Genomic DNA, 15,531 nt, shown 5'->3' on the forward strand with positions numbered 1-15,531 from the left:
GACTACTGATTCAACCTTAGTGACCCTGCAGCGTTTCAATGGTACGTACATTGCTCTATAAGGGAAAACAAGTGCTGGAGACAAATAACGAACAACGACAGAAAAAAACTGCCAGATAGTCTGAACAAGAGGTATATACTGTATATACACAGTAGAGAGAAAAGATGATTACATTTACCACACAGGGAGTCCAAACTAATGACAGAAAAATGCAGCATACTAACTGAAGGAGAAGTAGTTGTATAGAGGTCCAGTAAATCCATCCTGGGAAGCCGAGTCTTTGAGGGAAGAGAGAAGAGGCTCCAGTTCTTCTGGGGTGTATAATCCAGGAACCTCACCTTAAAACACATTCAGGACAGATGGTAAATTGAAATTCAAAATTTTGAAAACTTGTCCACGTTGGGTCATTTATTATGAAATGACATACCAGAAGAGAGCAGGCTGTTGACCATCTCTAGGAAGGCAGAATGGACAAACTGATAGTCCTCCAACAGGAAGACAACCTGCTGCCCATCTAGTCCGGCCAACTGCATCACCTGGACACATTAATGTGTGAAGCTCAAAGAGTGCACACAAATTTTGCAGTACACGACACAGTAACTAGAATGACAAAATGTCGAATGTAAACACCACTTACCGTCTTGAGATCATTCTTAAAATGCTTCAGAGAATAACCACGAGAGATCTTTGGGGTAAACAGAGAGTACCCATGCATGTGCGACACCAGGAATGTAGCTGTGTGCCGCCCGACGCCACTCCGACCAGCCAGGAGCAGAGAGCCACCTGGCCGGCTCAGCACGCGATCAAGCCTGGACACAAAATCACACACTTCCCAGAAAAGGAGGAGGTCCAGCTCTCTGTTATCACGACTGTACAGCACTAGACCCTAAAGAGGAAACAAACACGGGGAAAAGGTGCACAGTCACAATTATTTTCCAACACATATGTACACTGACGGACACAATAAAACTCAGATGACCAAACCAAAAAAAAAAAAAAAACACAATACTCAATAAAATGACAATCAGTCACTCTCAAAATATTACATGTTCAACAGTAAGTAAAATGCTTTGAAATGAAAAAAATGTGAGGGGATGATTTTACAGGTGAGTTCAAATCGCACCCAGCAGAAAGCTGCTGGAAAGGTTTCCTTTGAAATCAAAGCAAACAATCCAACATATTGTTGTATACCTTCTGAATGACTTGCTTAAGGTCAGAAGAATGCAGACGTCCCAGTTGTTTACCATGCGGAGGCAAAGACTGGCCTGGAGTCATTAAAACCCCCTCAGAGACTCCCCACGTTACATAAAAACCATCTGCGCATGGGGAGAAAAAAAAACTTGTCAGTAGACAAATGTAAAGGGTGAATAATTAATAAAAAATAATGACTGTATGTGTAGAAGGGATACATTTTTCTTTTAATTCCTCAAGAGTCCATTTTTTTAGAAGGATTTCCCCATCTGAGCATAAAATTGTGTGTTTTATGTAAGTAAGAAATGAGGAACAGGAACGACAGAAAGAGATTCCTTACCAGTCATGTTTTCAAGAGCATCAGAGCTCCAGTCCCCGCGGATGATGGAGGAGAGGATGTTATCAAAGGTATTGAGATCTCTGGAAGAAACAAGCCGGTCTCTGAAAAGCCTTCTTGCCTCGTGTGCTACCACCACCAACACACTGTCGGTCACATCTGATTGAGCTTGGAAAAATAAATAAATAAATAAATAAATACAATATTAATTATATATATATATATATATATATATATATATATATATATATATATATATATATATATATATATAATATTGTTTAAAAATAATAATAATAATAATAATAATTTATTTTACTTTATTTCACAAAGCTACAATAGCTCCATTACAAAATGAGAATGGATTAGGTTACCTGCAGTGAGGTCATATCGTAATAAGCTGAGAACCCATTCTGTCAGGACACACGGGGTAAAAAGGTAGTGACGATGGTCATCCACTGTAAACTTGGCTTTCACCTGTTAGGAATCAAACAGTTGTCGTTTTGGATATTAACATCGTGCAGTAGGACGGAGAGCTGATCTAAATCGATTTGATGTTGCTAATAATTTGATGTCTCTTTTAATTCAATGAAATTTGATCATTTGGTCTGTGAAGCATTTTTACATATCGTTGTATATTAATAAAAACTACAAAAGATAGAACCTTATGTCCCCATTCGATATCGAATCGTAATCCCACTGAGACCAACCAAACTGATCTGTGACACTTATTACAACCGAGAATCCCTCTCCGTGAGTCGTCACTTTATCGTGGTGGAGGTGTTTGCGTGCCCTTATGATCCTAGGAGCCATATTGTCTGGCGCTTCATGCCCCTGGTAGGGTCACCCATGGCAAAAGGGTCCTAAGTGAGGGGCCAGACAAAGCACGGCTCAGAAGACCCCTTATGATGAATAAAATATATGGACCCAGTTTTCCCTCGCCCGGACGCAGGTCACCGGGCCCCCCCTCTTGAGCCAGGCCTGGAGGAGCACCTGGTGGTCGGGCCTATGGGGCCCGGTCGGGCATAGCCCGAACAGAAAACGTGGGTCCCCCTTCCCATGGGCTCACCACCTGTGAGAGGGGCCAAACGGGTCAGGTGCAAAGTGAGCTGGGCTGGATGGAAAGGAGCCCGAGCTGGTGTGTGAGGCAGAAAAGTTCCGACTAGATATAGTCGGACTTGCCTCCACACATAGTTTGGGCTCTGGTACAAGCCCTATTGAGAGGGGCTGGACTCTCTTCCACTCAGGAATTGCCCACGGTGAGAGGCGTAGAGCAGGTGTGGGCATACTTATTGCCCCCCGGCTGGGCGCCTGCACATTGGGGTTCACCCCGGTGAACGAGAGGGTAGCCTCCCTCCGCCTAAGGGTGGGGGGACGGTCCTGACTGCTGTTTGTGTCGATGCACCAAACGGCAGCTCAGAGTACCCACCCTTCTTGGAGTCCCTGAAGGAAGTGCTGGAGAGCGTTCCTTCTGGGGACTCCATTGTTCTGCTGGGTGACTTCAATGCTCACGTGGGCAATGACAGTGAGATCTGGAAGGTGCATGACTGGGATGAACGCCCCCCCCCCCCTCCATATCTGTACCCGAGCGGTGTTCAATTGTTGGATTTCTGTGCTCGACACGGATTTTCTAAAATGAACACCATGTTCAAACGTGTGCACTTAGCACCAGGACACCCTAGGCCGCGGTTCGATGATCGACTTTGTTGTCGTGTCGTCGGATTTCCGGCCGCATGTTTTGGACACTCGGGTGAAGAGAGGGGCGGAGCTGTCAACTGATCACCACCTGGTGGTGGGTTGGTTCCGATGGTGGGGGAAGTTGCTGGTCCGACCTGGCAGACCCAAACGCTCTGTGAGGGTCTGCTGGGAACGCCTGGCAGAATCCCATGTCAGGAAGAGCTTCAACTCCCACCTCCGGCAGAGCTTTTCCCACGTCCCGGGGGAGGCGGGATGACATTGAGTCCGAGTGGCCCATGTTCCGTGCCTCCATTGTTGAGGCAGCCGACCAGAGCTGTGGCCGTAAGGTCGTTGGTGCCTGTCGTGGCGGCAGTCCCCGAACCCGCTGGTGGACACCGGCGGTAAGGGATGCCGTCAAGCTGAAGAAGGAGTCCTATCAGGGCCATTTTGGCCTGCGGGACTCCGGAGGCAGCTGACAAGTACCGGATGGCCAAGCGGAACGTGGCTTCGGCGGTTGCTGAGGCAAAAACTCGGGCGTGGGAGGAGTTTGGCGAGGCCATGGAGAATGACTTCCGGACGGCTTCGAGGAAATTCTGGTCCACCATCCGGCGTCTCAGGAGGGGGAAGCAGTGCACGGTCAACACTGTTTACAGTGGAGATGGCGTGCTGCTGACCTCGACTTGGGACGTCGTGAGTCAGTGGGGAGAATACTTCGAAGACCTCCTCAATTCCACCGACACGCCTTCCATTGTGGAAGCAGGGCCTGGAGACTCTGAGGCGGACTCTCCAATCTCTGGGATCGAAGTCACTGAGGTAGTTAAAAAACTCCTCGGTGGCAGGGCCCTGGGGGTGGATGAGATCCGCCCGGAGTTCTTAAAAGCTCTGGATGTTGTGGGGCTGTCATGGCTGACACGTCTCTACAGCATTGCGTGGACATCGGGGACGGTGCCTCTGGATTGGCAGACTGGGGTGGTGGTTCCCCTCTTTAAGAAGGGGGACCGGAGGGTGTGTTCCAATTACAGGGGAATCACACTCCTCAGCCTCCCTGGTAAGGTCTATTTAGAGGTGCTGGATAGGAGGGGCCGTCGAGAGGTCGAACCTTGGATTCAGGAGGAACAGTGTGGCTTTCGTCCTGGCCGTGGAACAGTGGACCAGCTCTACACCCTCGGCAGGATCCTCAAGGGTGCATGGGAGTTTGCCCAACCAGTCCAAATGTGTTTTGTGGACTTGGAGAGGGCGTTCGACCGTGTCCCTTGGGGGGTTCTGTGGAGGGTGCTTCGGGAGTACGGGGTGCCGAGCCAACTGATAAGGGCGGTTCGGTCCCTGTATCACCAATGCCAGAGTTTAGGCCGCATTTCCGGCAGTAAGTCAGATTCGTTCCCAGTGAGGGTTGGACTCTGCCAAGGCTGTTCTTTGTCACCGATTCTGTTCATAATTTTTATGGACAGAATTTCTAGGCGCAGCCGAGGCGTTGAGGGGGTCCGGTTTGGGGACCTCAGCATCGCGTCTCTGCTTTTTGCAGATGACGTGGTGCTGTTGGCTTCTTCAGGCTGTGATCTAGCTCTCACTGGAGCGGTTCCCAGCCGAGTGTGAAGCAGTTGGGATGAGGGTCAGCACCTCCAAATCCGAGTCCATGGTCCTCGGTCGGAAAAGGGTGGAATGCCCTCTCCGGATCGGGAATGAGATCCTGCTCCAAGTGGAGGAGTTCAAGTATCTTGGGGTCTTGTTCACGAGTGAGGGCAGGAAGGAGCGCGAGATCGACAGGCAGATCGGTGCAGCATCGGCAGTAATGCAGACTCTGTACCGGTCTGTCGTGGTGAAGCAAGAGCTGAGCCAAAAGGCAAAGCTCTCGATTTACCGGTCGATCTATGCTCCTACCCTCACCTATGGTCACGAGCTATGGGATGAGCTGGATGAAGTGGCTGGGGAGAGGGAAGTCTGGGACTCCCTCCTAAAGCTGCTGCCCCCGCGACCCGACCCCGGATAAGCGGAAGAAGATTGGATGGATGGATGGATGGATGGATGGATGGATGGATGGATGGATGGATGGATGGATGGATGGATGGATGGATGGATGGATGGATGGATGGATGGATGGATGGATGGACAACCAAGAATCATATTGTACCCCATGTATCGGGAATCATATCGAATTGTCTTTTGTTAACAGCCCTAGTTAACCTTTATGATTACATTTTTCTAACATAACACAAGAGGGAGATAGGGGAAGTATTTATACAAGGGAACCCACAATTATTTTCCTGCTGTAGAACATCAGCAAATGATGTTTCAGTGCAATTATTCGTCTTTTTTTCCTATTTTAAATGATGTATGTTAGGGTTTATAAACTATCTTGATCGTATGATTATGTTGGGATGTAGACTAGAATGATAAACTTTGTTTGAACCTTTTACCTTTCCTTGACCCTGAAAAGTTTAACCATTCAGTTGTTGAGACTTTCCAAATGGTGTGGAAACATCCTTGTTTAGATGCTCCACTAGGTTTTATTTCCACGACCTCGTAAAACAATAAACCGGGACCCTCTGCACTGATTGACCAGTTGCTGACGTGACCACCAAACAGGCCAGATGTCACCCCCACCTTGGCCACTCTCACCCCCACCCTTCTTCTCTCAATAAATACTCTCTTGCATGAATCCAACTGTACCTACAGTAACGAACAAACTCTCCACTTGCAAGTGTTAGAAGGGCATACTGTCTCCCGTATGGTTCTTGCAAAATAAGTTAGAGTCAGAACATCTCTAACAATGTAAACCTATAATTCAGTTTGTACTAATTAGAGATTATGCTTTCAGTATTTGCAGAAAGAGTCTGGCCACAAATATAGATGCTGACATGAATGTCCAATCCAATTCAGTACCTGCTCATAGAGTTGCACCAGCGAACCAGCCAGCTGGTGTGTTTTGCCTGTGCTGGCCCAGGATGCTTGGCTACCCAAGCTGTGTTGGAGAATTGGCTGCAGGTACGCTGAGTAGATAGTCTGCAGCTGCTCCCGGTCTGGATAGCTGAGGCACCAAAGCAGATGGAGACCGAGAGTAGACAAGAATGGAGAGTAGTAAACAGGAATAGCACAGTTTATAGTGAGGAGGTTGATGGTGGGAAAATAATAATAAAGAAGGTGCAATTGCCGCTGCACTTACTCTATGGTGCAGATGCGAACTATCGATGAAAAGCGAGATGTTAGCAAATGGCTCCCAACAGCACCACTTGTTGACATTGAGGCCACCACCTGAATGTTCTCCAGGCTGACCCACTCCAGATTTTCATCATAGAACCCTTTATATGTCAACACCTTGAGAGGGAAGAGTGGGATAAAACAGTTAGAACACTAATTTATTGGAAATTGTCATTAATGATTAATGACATTTTAAAGAGCAAACCAATTATTTCAAAGTTCATATGAATCAATGCATACATTATAGATGCTGTTTGTCATTCAATAACTTGTTATAAAAACGTTTTGTTTCTTGGGGATTTTTTGGGAACTTCAATCACAGCGAATTACTGTTATTGCCTTCAGCAGTCCAACTGCTGATGTGTGATAAAAACATTTGCCTTCTAAATAATTTACCACCCCTTTAACCATTTCATTTAAATAATCGTCACGTATTGCTTCGATAGTTCACACTTTCAAGGGTAATACGTACATATTACTGATTTAAAGAGAGTACATTTCAAATAGTTTGTTCATTCTTGATATTCAGTAGGACTTATTCTTTATGCAAATGTTCTACCTGTTGCAGGAAAGCTGTGAGGTTGCTTGTTCCCCACTTGTCGGGTTTGGGTAAATTGATGTCTTTTAGGTAGAGAATCAAGTTCTCACAGTCCTTGGGTCTGAAGACTCGACCAGTGTTGGAGCTGAGCAACAAGCAGGTCTGACTGAGCTTTTGAAGGACATGGCGAGATGAAGTCTGGGCACTGCAGTGGACCACTGCCACTTGGGTGGAACGTAGCCGAGAGAAAGCAAAGCGCAGGAGCATTCTAGATGTTAAGAAAACATTTTTAAGACTTGTTTATTTAGTATTTGAAAAGCTGACTTTGTACAGTCTATGAATTTTCCACGTCCGTGTGAAGTTACCCCTTCCCGCAGCCCTCTGGTCCCACCACCATGAAGGGTTGTCTGTGTTGAGCAGTGAGCCAGGGGGAGAAGCAGTGAAGTGCCCTCTGTATGTCTGGAGTCTCAATAACAGGCAGTGAATTTGAATGAGCGAGCTGCTCCAGCCTGAGATTGTCAGGCCGCTGCAATGTATAAGCTGCAAGATGGCCGCTGCCCGGGTCATAGTAGGTATCGAGTGGCTTTCTGATGTTTGGTGGGGTTTCATTGGCCCAGCTCAGCAACTAAAAAATGGCAGCAAACATGTTTATGCATCCTCAATTTTATGCTTACAGGCGACAACAAATATGTACAATGACATCACTTTATTAGATAGATTGTAAATGCAAGCACCATATCTAAATAGCATTGCCAGTGTACTTGTATAAAAAAAAAAATTGGCTTCTCAAAATCTGTAAAACATATATGTGCTCACCTCTTTGGCAAACTCTTGTCTTGTTTTGAGGTTGAGGTTTCCTCCCAAGCCTCTGAGAAGACCAATGATGAACTGACCACGCATTGTCACAGCACTAAGGTGTGACAGACCGTTGAGTACAGTGCCCACGAGACTGGTCTCGACCACAAAGTCATTCTTAAGGAGGGGAAAAGAGAAAAAGAACAGTTTACCCCATAAATTTGCACATTTTTTCCCAGATGAAATTAAAGTGCTTTCAATATAATTTCCTGAATGTATTTAGCATTTTACAGCTAATAGCATGCTAAAAGAATCATACAAGGAACTATAAATAGCTACATACTCAAATAACTATTTACATTATCACATCATTAAAAAAAATAATAATTGAGCAATCATTTCTATAAGAAATTAATTTTGAAAGGTAATATAAACAGGTTTGTTCATGCGTTTTATTTTAGTCCCTCATCCATCAAGTAAATTGTTGAGTCAGTTCACTTATTCTTCTGATTTATTATTCATAATAGTTTTTTACAAACACATTCCACACATTTGAATATATTTGGAACTCAATTAAAATGGAGACTGATAAATTGTGTAATTGGTTTAAAACTCTCACCAAAATTTTAATTCCACACAGTGCAATTTTAAACTATTGATGGTCACCTGATTACACCATTAGGCATCAAAGGCAAATTGACATTCAATTATTAAATTTGCATTAAGATCAAGATCTGGTTGGCTGGCAACCAGTTCAGGGTGTCCCCCGCCTACTACCCGATGACCGCTGGGATAGGGTCTAGCACGCTCGCGACCCCCGTGGGGACAAGCGCTTCGGAAAATGGATGGATGGATCAAGATGTGGACTGACACTCATTAGGTACCGTTGATAATGTTCCCTTTTGACCCGAGAGGTGAATGTCGCAATATGCGGTTGTACTTTATAATGGTGTGGAACCGTAATCCGAAATATTGAGAGGTGCTTATATGTATTCACAAGGGCCTGGAAGTCATTCGATTGTGGAGGTGTCCCCAATGATACGTCAGGTGAATACTAACTGCATAAGGAGGGCAAAAGTTACCTGTTTGAGGACCCAGTTGAGACCGCTTTGGAAGTAATCTCCTAGCCAGTTTTCTAAATTAGAGCGACACTGCTCAGGCTGATTCCACAACCACGATTTCAGCAAGGCGCCCACATCAATATCCTCATCACTTAAAAATGAAAGGGGATGTTGGAACAAGGGAAATAATGGAATAAATTGCAAATAAACACACATTGTTCAACAATGCTGACCTTAGAAAGATCATGCCCATGCGAGATATTGTGGCTGGGGAGGCACAGCTGAGGTCGTGGGTCTCAAACAGGAAATTGACATTTGGTCCGAACTGGATACGTTCTCCACTTGGCATTGTTAAAAGTCGATTATCATCGAGCACAGAGTTCAAACTCTCAATCCACTCTGGATCAATGTCACCATCACACACAATCCAGGAGCTTACATCTGGGAGGAAATTAAATGTGAATAAACATAAAATAAAAACAAATGCAATGCACAACCAACCACATTTCTCACCCTGTGATTCTTTAACCACATTTCTAGCGCTATGCGTCAGAACGCCATCAGTCCACTCTCTGGTGTCCATGTCAATATGTCCCAGAAGCTGCTGTTTGGGCATTGCTTTAGGGTTCATTGTGTACAGCTTTACCTACAACATAACAAAATACACAAATGTGTCAATTTTCTCTCCAGAACAAGGTAAGTCAATAACGGGATGGAACTGGTGGGTTTAAAAGTAAGAAAGAAGAGTATTAATCACTTACCACTCTGCCTGTCTTATTAAGAGCAGCCCGAAGCATCCTCCACAGAGTAGACTTGCCCGCTCCACTGGGCCCTACGATCACGACACCCATGCGTTGTCTCAGCTGCTCATTCAGCTCCAATACCTTTTTGAGCTACGCACACAAACACACACAAAAATCATTATCTGGTCACCAAGGTGATAGTTTGCAGGAGTTTTCAAAAGGGTATGAGGAAGAATGTTTACACGGAAGGACACACACACACACCTGAGCGGGTATGGGCTCTAATCGATTTTCTTTGTAGACCTGTTCCAGGGCCTCAGTAAGGATCAGGTCCTCAACATCAGTGAAACTGACCCCAGAGAAAACGTCTCTGAGCAAGGCATCAAATCGTGAGCCATCAGCAAACGTCAACTTGGACAAGGTGTTAAGTCGCAATGCCTGGACCACCAGATTGATCTCTTGAACTGCACACATACAATAGAAGGGAAACAAATAAAAACACAATCATTTGACTTAAACTGTGAAATAAATACATTTCTGTGGCGAGCATTAAAAATAAGAAAATTACAAAAAACAATTCACCATGCCATTTAAAAATGTGACTTGCTGTTTTTGTTGTGTGAGTGGCATGTTTTCAGAGATTGCACGACTCAATGCAAGTTGCAAACATTTCCTACCCAAGTGTGTTTCATTCAGAGCACAGTACAATATAGTACTTGAATGGACTACGCATTGAGAAAAAACCTCAAAGAACCTTGGGACCCATTGGCCATTGTGTGTGTGTGTGTGTGTGGGGGGGGGGGGGCGTTCGTGCGCGTGTGTATACGTGTGAACATGAGTGTGTAGAGCAGATAAAGGGTGGGTGACAGACCACATGGAATTGAGACTTAAGAGGGAGAGAGACAGAAGGAGTGAGAGGAAGAAGACAGAGAAAGAGAGGATGAAAGTGGCACAAACAAAAGTTAGAAACAGTACACAGTAGCAAAGCAAAGACAAATTACAGCCTAAGGTTATAAAAAAGTTGCACAGCCCCAAATGTGGTTCATTAAAGTAATGTATTGCTTTTCCAAGAAGTAAATTTGGCTCCTCTGTGTGGTCCAAGCACCCATTAATTAACAAATAATTAATTGACATTTTGATAATGTAAGAAAGGTATTTTTGGACAAAGTAATAATGATTTAAAGTTCTGCCTTTAGTTTGGTTCATTCTATTTTTTAATTGCCGAATCGGAACTGGCAGCAGGATAAAATATCAATATCAGTCAAGCCCGAATGGTTTTAGCTGCTTGATATTGACGCTTTTATTGCAATAATTATGACTCGAGGTGACCAAATAGGTGGCCCTGCTAGTTTTAGTACAGATGTTTTGCAATGCTAAAAATATGAAAAGTATTCATAGAGGGTCTCACTTTTGTCCTTGTCATGACTCTTCCTCTGTTGCTGCAGCAAACTACCACAGGCCTTCAGCACTGTCTTCAAAGCACGCAAACCCCAATCGTAGTGCTGTTGCGGGGTCAAAAGCTCCCTAGACACAAAAAGAAAAGAAGCTTGCCTAACCGTTCTCCATTGATTCCAGGGCTGGTGGTCCAAGTGTGAAGATAACTTTTCCACATAATCAATACACTGCAATGGAAATCATTGCTGTTCCAAGGTTTTTAAAACACAACTTACCTGGCCAGGTTAAAGATGGCAACCAGTTTGCGCCCCAGTATTTCTCCGTTTTTGAAGCCCTCAGAGTACAAAATGACTTCAGCAATAAGTTCATTGTCAGGCCGGCTCATGGCCACGGGCCTGAATAGTTGCTTAAGGTTGTCTGGAAGTTTCTGTCTGCCTCCGTAACCTTTTCCTGCTGGATTCAGCGTGATGAACACTCCAGAGTTTGGATTTAATTCAACCTTAGATAAAAAATAAAATACATACATAATGTACAGTACACACATACATATACATTCCTTGGTCGTTTAAATTATTTTGTAGATTGATAAATGTTGTAGTTGATAGGTACTGTACATGTGTAAATAGCCACTGAAGTAAGATGAATTGAATCATCTGAGAACATTGAGACAAAAACTTGGCATCTGTACTTGCAAAACTAAATGGTATTGCATCAGTTCTTATTCACTGACCTCCCTCCCCATCAGTTCGCATGTGCGCTTGTGATGTTTCAGGGAGTCTTGAATGGCTTGAATCTGCATAGAAACTGCAGATAGCACTGCCTCCTCCAAACGATTGAACTCGTCAAAGCAACCCCATGCGCCACACTTCACCAAGCCCACAAAAATGCGCCCCATTGATTTCACATCAATACCCTGGGTAAAAAGACAACATGGGAAATGAGACTTTCATTTGCTCTTCCTTTTGAACTCGCATATTTATGAATATCAATATTGTGATATGACAAAGATTAAAGGCAAACATAATCTATTCATCTATAGACAATACATCAATCCTTGAAGATATCCTTGAAGTTATCCAATGATGTTTACCTTGGTGAATAACAGACATCTATCACAGACTAGTAATCATGTCTTTCTCGTATATACTAATATATAGACCAAATTTTTACCTCATCACAATTGAACACCAAAACCTGGCGCCCAAACAACCCACCCAGGGCTTTGACTGACTCGGTCTTGCCTGTTCCAGCTGGCCCGTAGGGGTTCCCCCCGAGCCCCATCTTCATGGCCTGAGTCAGAGTCAAGTAGCATTTATCAGTCAGTGGAGTGTGAACCAGCTTTGCCGCATTTCCCTGCAACACAACAAAGAAAGAGTGGGAAAATGGAGAGGGAATTGAGAGGAAAAAAAGCTCATGAGGATGACAGTAGAATGATACGATGCGAACAGAGAAAAAGAAGGTGGCTGATGAAGAGATACGCTTTCTCAAAACAACTGACTGACCAGCAAAACAAAATGACAGATGCTTTTAATGTCTTTTCAAATGAACACAATGTGATTTTATCTTCACCCATTGTTAAATAAACAGCTCCCCCAAATGGTAGTACTATATTCCTTGGACATTATGAAATCTTCACCTCAAAAGTTCCCCAAATTGTGTCTTATTTCATTTTGCAAAATCACAGACACCTTACTAGATGCTGTAAACTGAGATGATGAGTATGGATGAATACAGGTAGACACATCACTGTCCAATTAAAACATATATTTCCAAATTTATATATATTTTTAAACAAGACCAAGCAATAAACTTGATGCTATACTCTTTTCATTGAACAGAAGTCATGAGTGCCAGACACAAAAAGTGCATGATAAGGGATAATTCTGCTCCATTATGCAATGCTTTGAGTGACAGTTTACATTAGTTTATCTTAATATAGCTTGATGTAGTGTTTAAAACTACCGTATTTTCCGGACGATAAGGCGCACCTAAAAACCAAATATTTTCTTAAAAGCCGCCGGTGCGCCTTATAGTCCGGTGCGCCTTATATATGGACCAAATTCCTAAATTCAAACTGGCATTATGTCATGAAATCAATCATAAGTGGCCCGCTGAAGACTACGAATCATGAATCAAAAAGACTATGGGTCATTATTTTGTGAATATAAAGTAATTTGTTGCATCTGAAGTTAAAATAAAAAGATAAAATGGAGAATGATTTGATTTGGATTAAAAATCTGACATGATGCATTAATGGTGCGCCTTATAGTCCGGTGCACCTTATATAAGGACAGAGTTTTAAAATGGGCCATTCATTGAAGGTGCGCCTTATAGTCCGGTGCGCTTTATTGTCCGAAAAATACGGTATACAGATAGTTTTCAATTAAATTTTAATACATTATTATATAATGTTTTCATCTCTGTTGTTTTCTATATATTTTTTTTATTTCAATTAAATTTAGTGGTGAGACCTAGAAATGTGAAAGCACACATTACATTTGGCTCCAAAATAGTTTTTATTTTTAATTAACATCTGAGAATCTTGTAAGTCAGGCATATATAGAATGTGGAGTCAGGTTTACATTTTGGTCTTGAATCAAATGAGGGCAGGGTTAGTAGAGGACTATGAGTCTATTGAATGGCATGAGATGAGGCATTTACCTGGCTAGAAAGTTATATACACAAATTTGATGTCTGACAAATGACTTCAACCTGAGTCAATGTTCTCACGCACGGGCATTTGTGAATTAAAGCACCAGCTTCATCTTCCCATTAAGATTCTGTCCAGTTTTTCCAATTTTCATATTTTTAGGACTGATTATTGGTGACACACGTTATTGGACTTAAGTGTGTGCCAATGTTATGGAAAGGTTCCTTGCAAATGTCCTCCTCAATAATTATCACAAGGTCATGCTCAACGCATAGCCTTTCCTTGAATCTGTGCAGGAGGTGGATTGTTGCAAAAGACCAAAAATATAGGAGTTGCAGTACCCACCTGGTACTCATAGGTGTAGCTGAACTGTGCATCCACCATATTAATGTAACAGCATTTATCAGCTCCCATGTAAAAACGAAGTTGCTTCTGCCAGGCCCAGGCCTCAAGGTCGCTGACTCCAGCTTGCTTCAGATGCTTCACCACACTGATGTTGTGGATTATGTCCAGAATCAAGGCCTTCAACTTCAACTGCAGAATGCCAGTATCTGTGCAGGGACATTATTATATGGACCAATGCATGGGTGAAATGTGATATTACATGAAATGTAAAGTAATATATGCAAAGGAAACAATCTTCATAACGACTTGCCACCTTCTCATTTACAATCCAACAAAATACTGTTAATAAACTGAGCAATTAAATTAGTTCAGTCTTTTTACGGCTGACGCAAATAGAATATATTGCATTTGTTTACAATGTTGTTTGGACAGAAAGTTGGTGCTAATTTTACAGCTGTTCAATAAATGAATTTGCTTCTTACATAAACGATTAGATCCCGCTGCACGTAAACCATATTACTAAATGCAAGTGGTTAAGTTGTGTGTTTGTAGGAAATACAAATGGACTGTACAAAATAGTGTAGTGGCTAGAGAAAGTGTTTTTTTTGGAATACAGCACGCTGCTTTATACTCTGTTAACAGTGTTCCATCACAATAAATTGCACAGAATTCACATTACAATAAATGATTTATGCTTTACAATTACCATTTCAATTTCCCTTGCTTGTTGTTCTTTTTTTTATCATTATTATTGCCAGTTATACGCTTTCCAACTATTGCTTCTGACCTGAAATAATAATGATTTGCCTGCTGCTTATTTGCTTGCTGTAATATGGTTGCAATGTTGTAATTAAGATTGTATGAGCAACAGAAACACAGGATAATTTAGGGATTGTAGCTACCAACCTACCAAGCAATGTCTAGAAATTGATTCAAATATGTACAAGTAAAAAAGACACATTTCTGTGTTGTGACACGAGTAGAAAAAGCTGTAGTAGTTGTTTATAGAGTGCTCTATTTATCCATCCATTTTCTGAACCGCTTAGTCCCCACGGGGGTCGCGGGCGTGCTGGAGCCTAACCCAGCCGTCATCGGGCAGTAGGCATGGGACACCCTGAACTGGTTGCCAACCAAACGCAGGGCACACAGAGACGAACAACCATTCGCACTCGCACTCACACCTAGGGACAATTTGGAGTGCTCAATCGGCCTATCAAGCATGTTTTTGGGATGTGGGAGGAAACCGGAGTGCCCGGAGAAAACCCACGCGGACACGGGGAGAACAGCCAAACTCCACACAGGGAGGCCTGGAGGTGGAATCAAACCCGCACCCTCCTAACTGTGAGGCGGACGTGCTACCCACTGCCCCACCGAGCCGCCTTGCTCTATTTATATATTTATAAAAAAAAAAAAAAAAAAAAAAAAAGTCAATAACTACAGTAGGCCAACCTGTATTTGTCTGGTCATCAGAGCTGGTGTCGACTGTGGTGTAGTGTTCCAGCTTGGCACTGAGCTCCAACTCTAGCTGTTGGAGACTGTGTTCCTTGAGTGCTCGCTCTACATCTTCAGTAAACTGAATTTGCTCTGCAAGACACAAAATCTAT

The 15,531-nt window shown here is 43.3% G+C and overlaps 1 protein-coding gene across 2 annotated transcripts in view; it reads right to left on the reverse strand.

Annotated features, from left to right (window-relative positions):
- The window catches only part of dync2h1 (dynein cytoplasmic 2 heavy chain 1), a 57,557-nt gene that overhangs the window by 28,030 nt on the left and 13,996 nt on the right, over window positions 1–15,531 (reverse strand). For both annotated transcript variants that reach the window (XM_085916467.1, XM_085916468.1), the window contains exons 34-55: window positions 15,377–15,527; window positions 13,928–14,133; window positions 12,103–12,285; window positions 11,663–11,845; window positions 11,208–11,431; window positions 10,946–11,061; window positions 9,802–10,001; window positions 9,556–9,687; window positions 9,308–9,440; window positions 9,028–9,235; window positions 8,816–8,945; window positions 7,755–7,910; window positions 7,304–7,563; window positions 6,960–7,206; window positions 6,366–6,517; window positions 6,086–6,230; window positions 1,903–2,005; window positions 1,532–1,696; window positions 1,192–1,316; window positions 638–886; window positions 428–536; window positions 225–338 (exon numbers count right to left, since the gene is read on the reverse strand). In XM_085916467.1, coding sequence (XP_085772593.1) covers window positions 225–338; window positions 428–536; window positions 638–886; window positions 1,192–1,316; window positions 1,532–1,696; window positions 1,903–2,005; window positions 6,086–6,230; window positions 6,366–6,517; window positions 6,960–7,206; window positions 7,304–7,563; window positions 7,755–7,910; window positions 8,816–8,945; window positions 9,028–9,235; window positions 9,308–9,440; window positions 9,556–9,687; window positions 9,802–10,001; window positions 10,946–11,061; window positions 11,208–11,431; window positions 11,663–11,845; window positions 12,103–12,285; window positions 13,928–14,133; window positions 15,377–15,527 — 3,691 coding nt within the window. The remainder of the gene's footprint in view (window positions 1–224; window positions 339–427; window positions 537–637; window positions 887–1,191; window positions 1,317–1,531; window positions 1,697–1,902; window positions 2,006–6,085; window positions 6,231–6,365; window positions 6,518–6,959; window positions 7,207–7,303; window positions 7,564–7,754; window positions 7,911–8,815; window positions 8,946–9,027; window positions 9,236–9,307; window positions 9,441–9,555; window positions 9,688–9,801; window positions 10,002–10,945; window positions 11,062–11,207; window positions 11,432–11,662; window positions 11,846–12,102; window positions 12,286–13,927; window positions 14,134–15,376; window positions 15,528–15,531) is intronic.

Source organism: Syngnathus leptorhynchus, chromosome 7, assembly GCF_054491065.1.
Source record: "Syngnathus leptorhynchus isolate UIUO chromosome 7, UIUO_Slep, whole genome shotgun sequence".
Classification (NCBI taxonomy): domain Eukaryota; kingdom Metazoa; phylum Chordata; class Actinopteri; order Syngnathiformes; family Syngnathidae; genus Syngnathus; species Syngnathus leptorhynchus.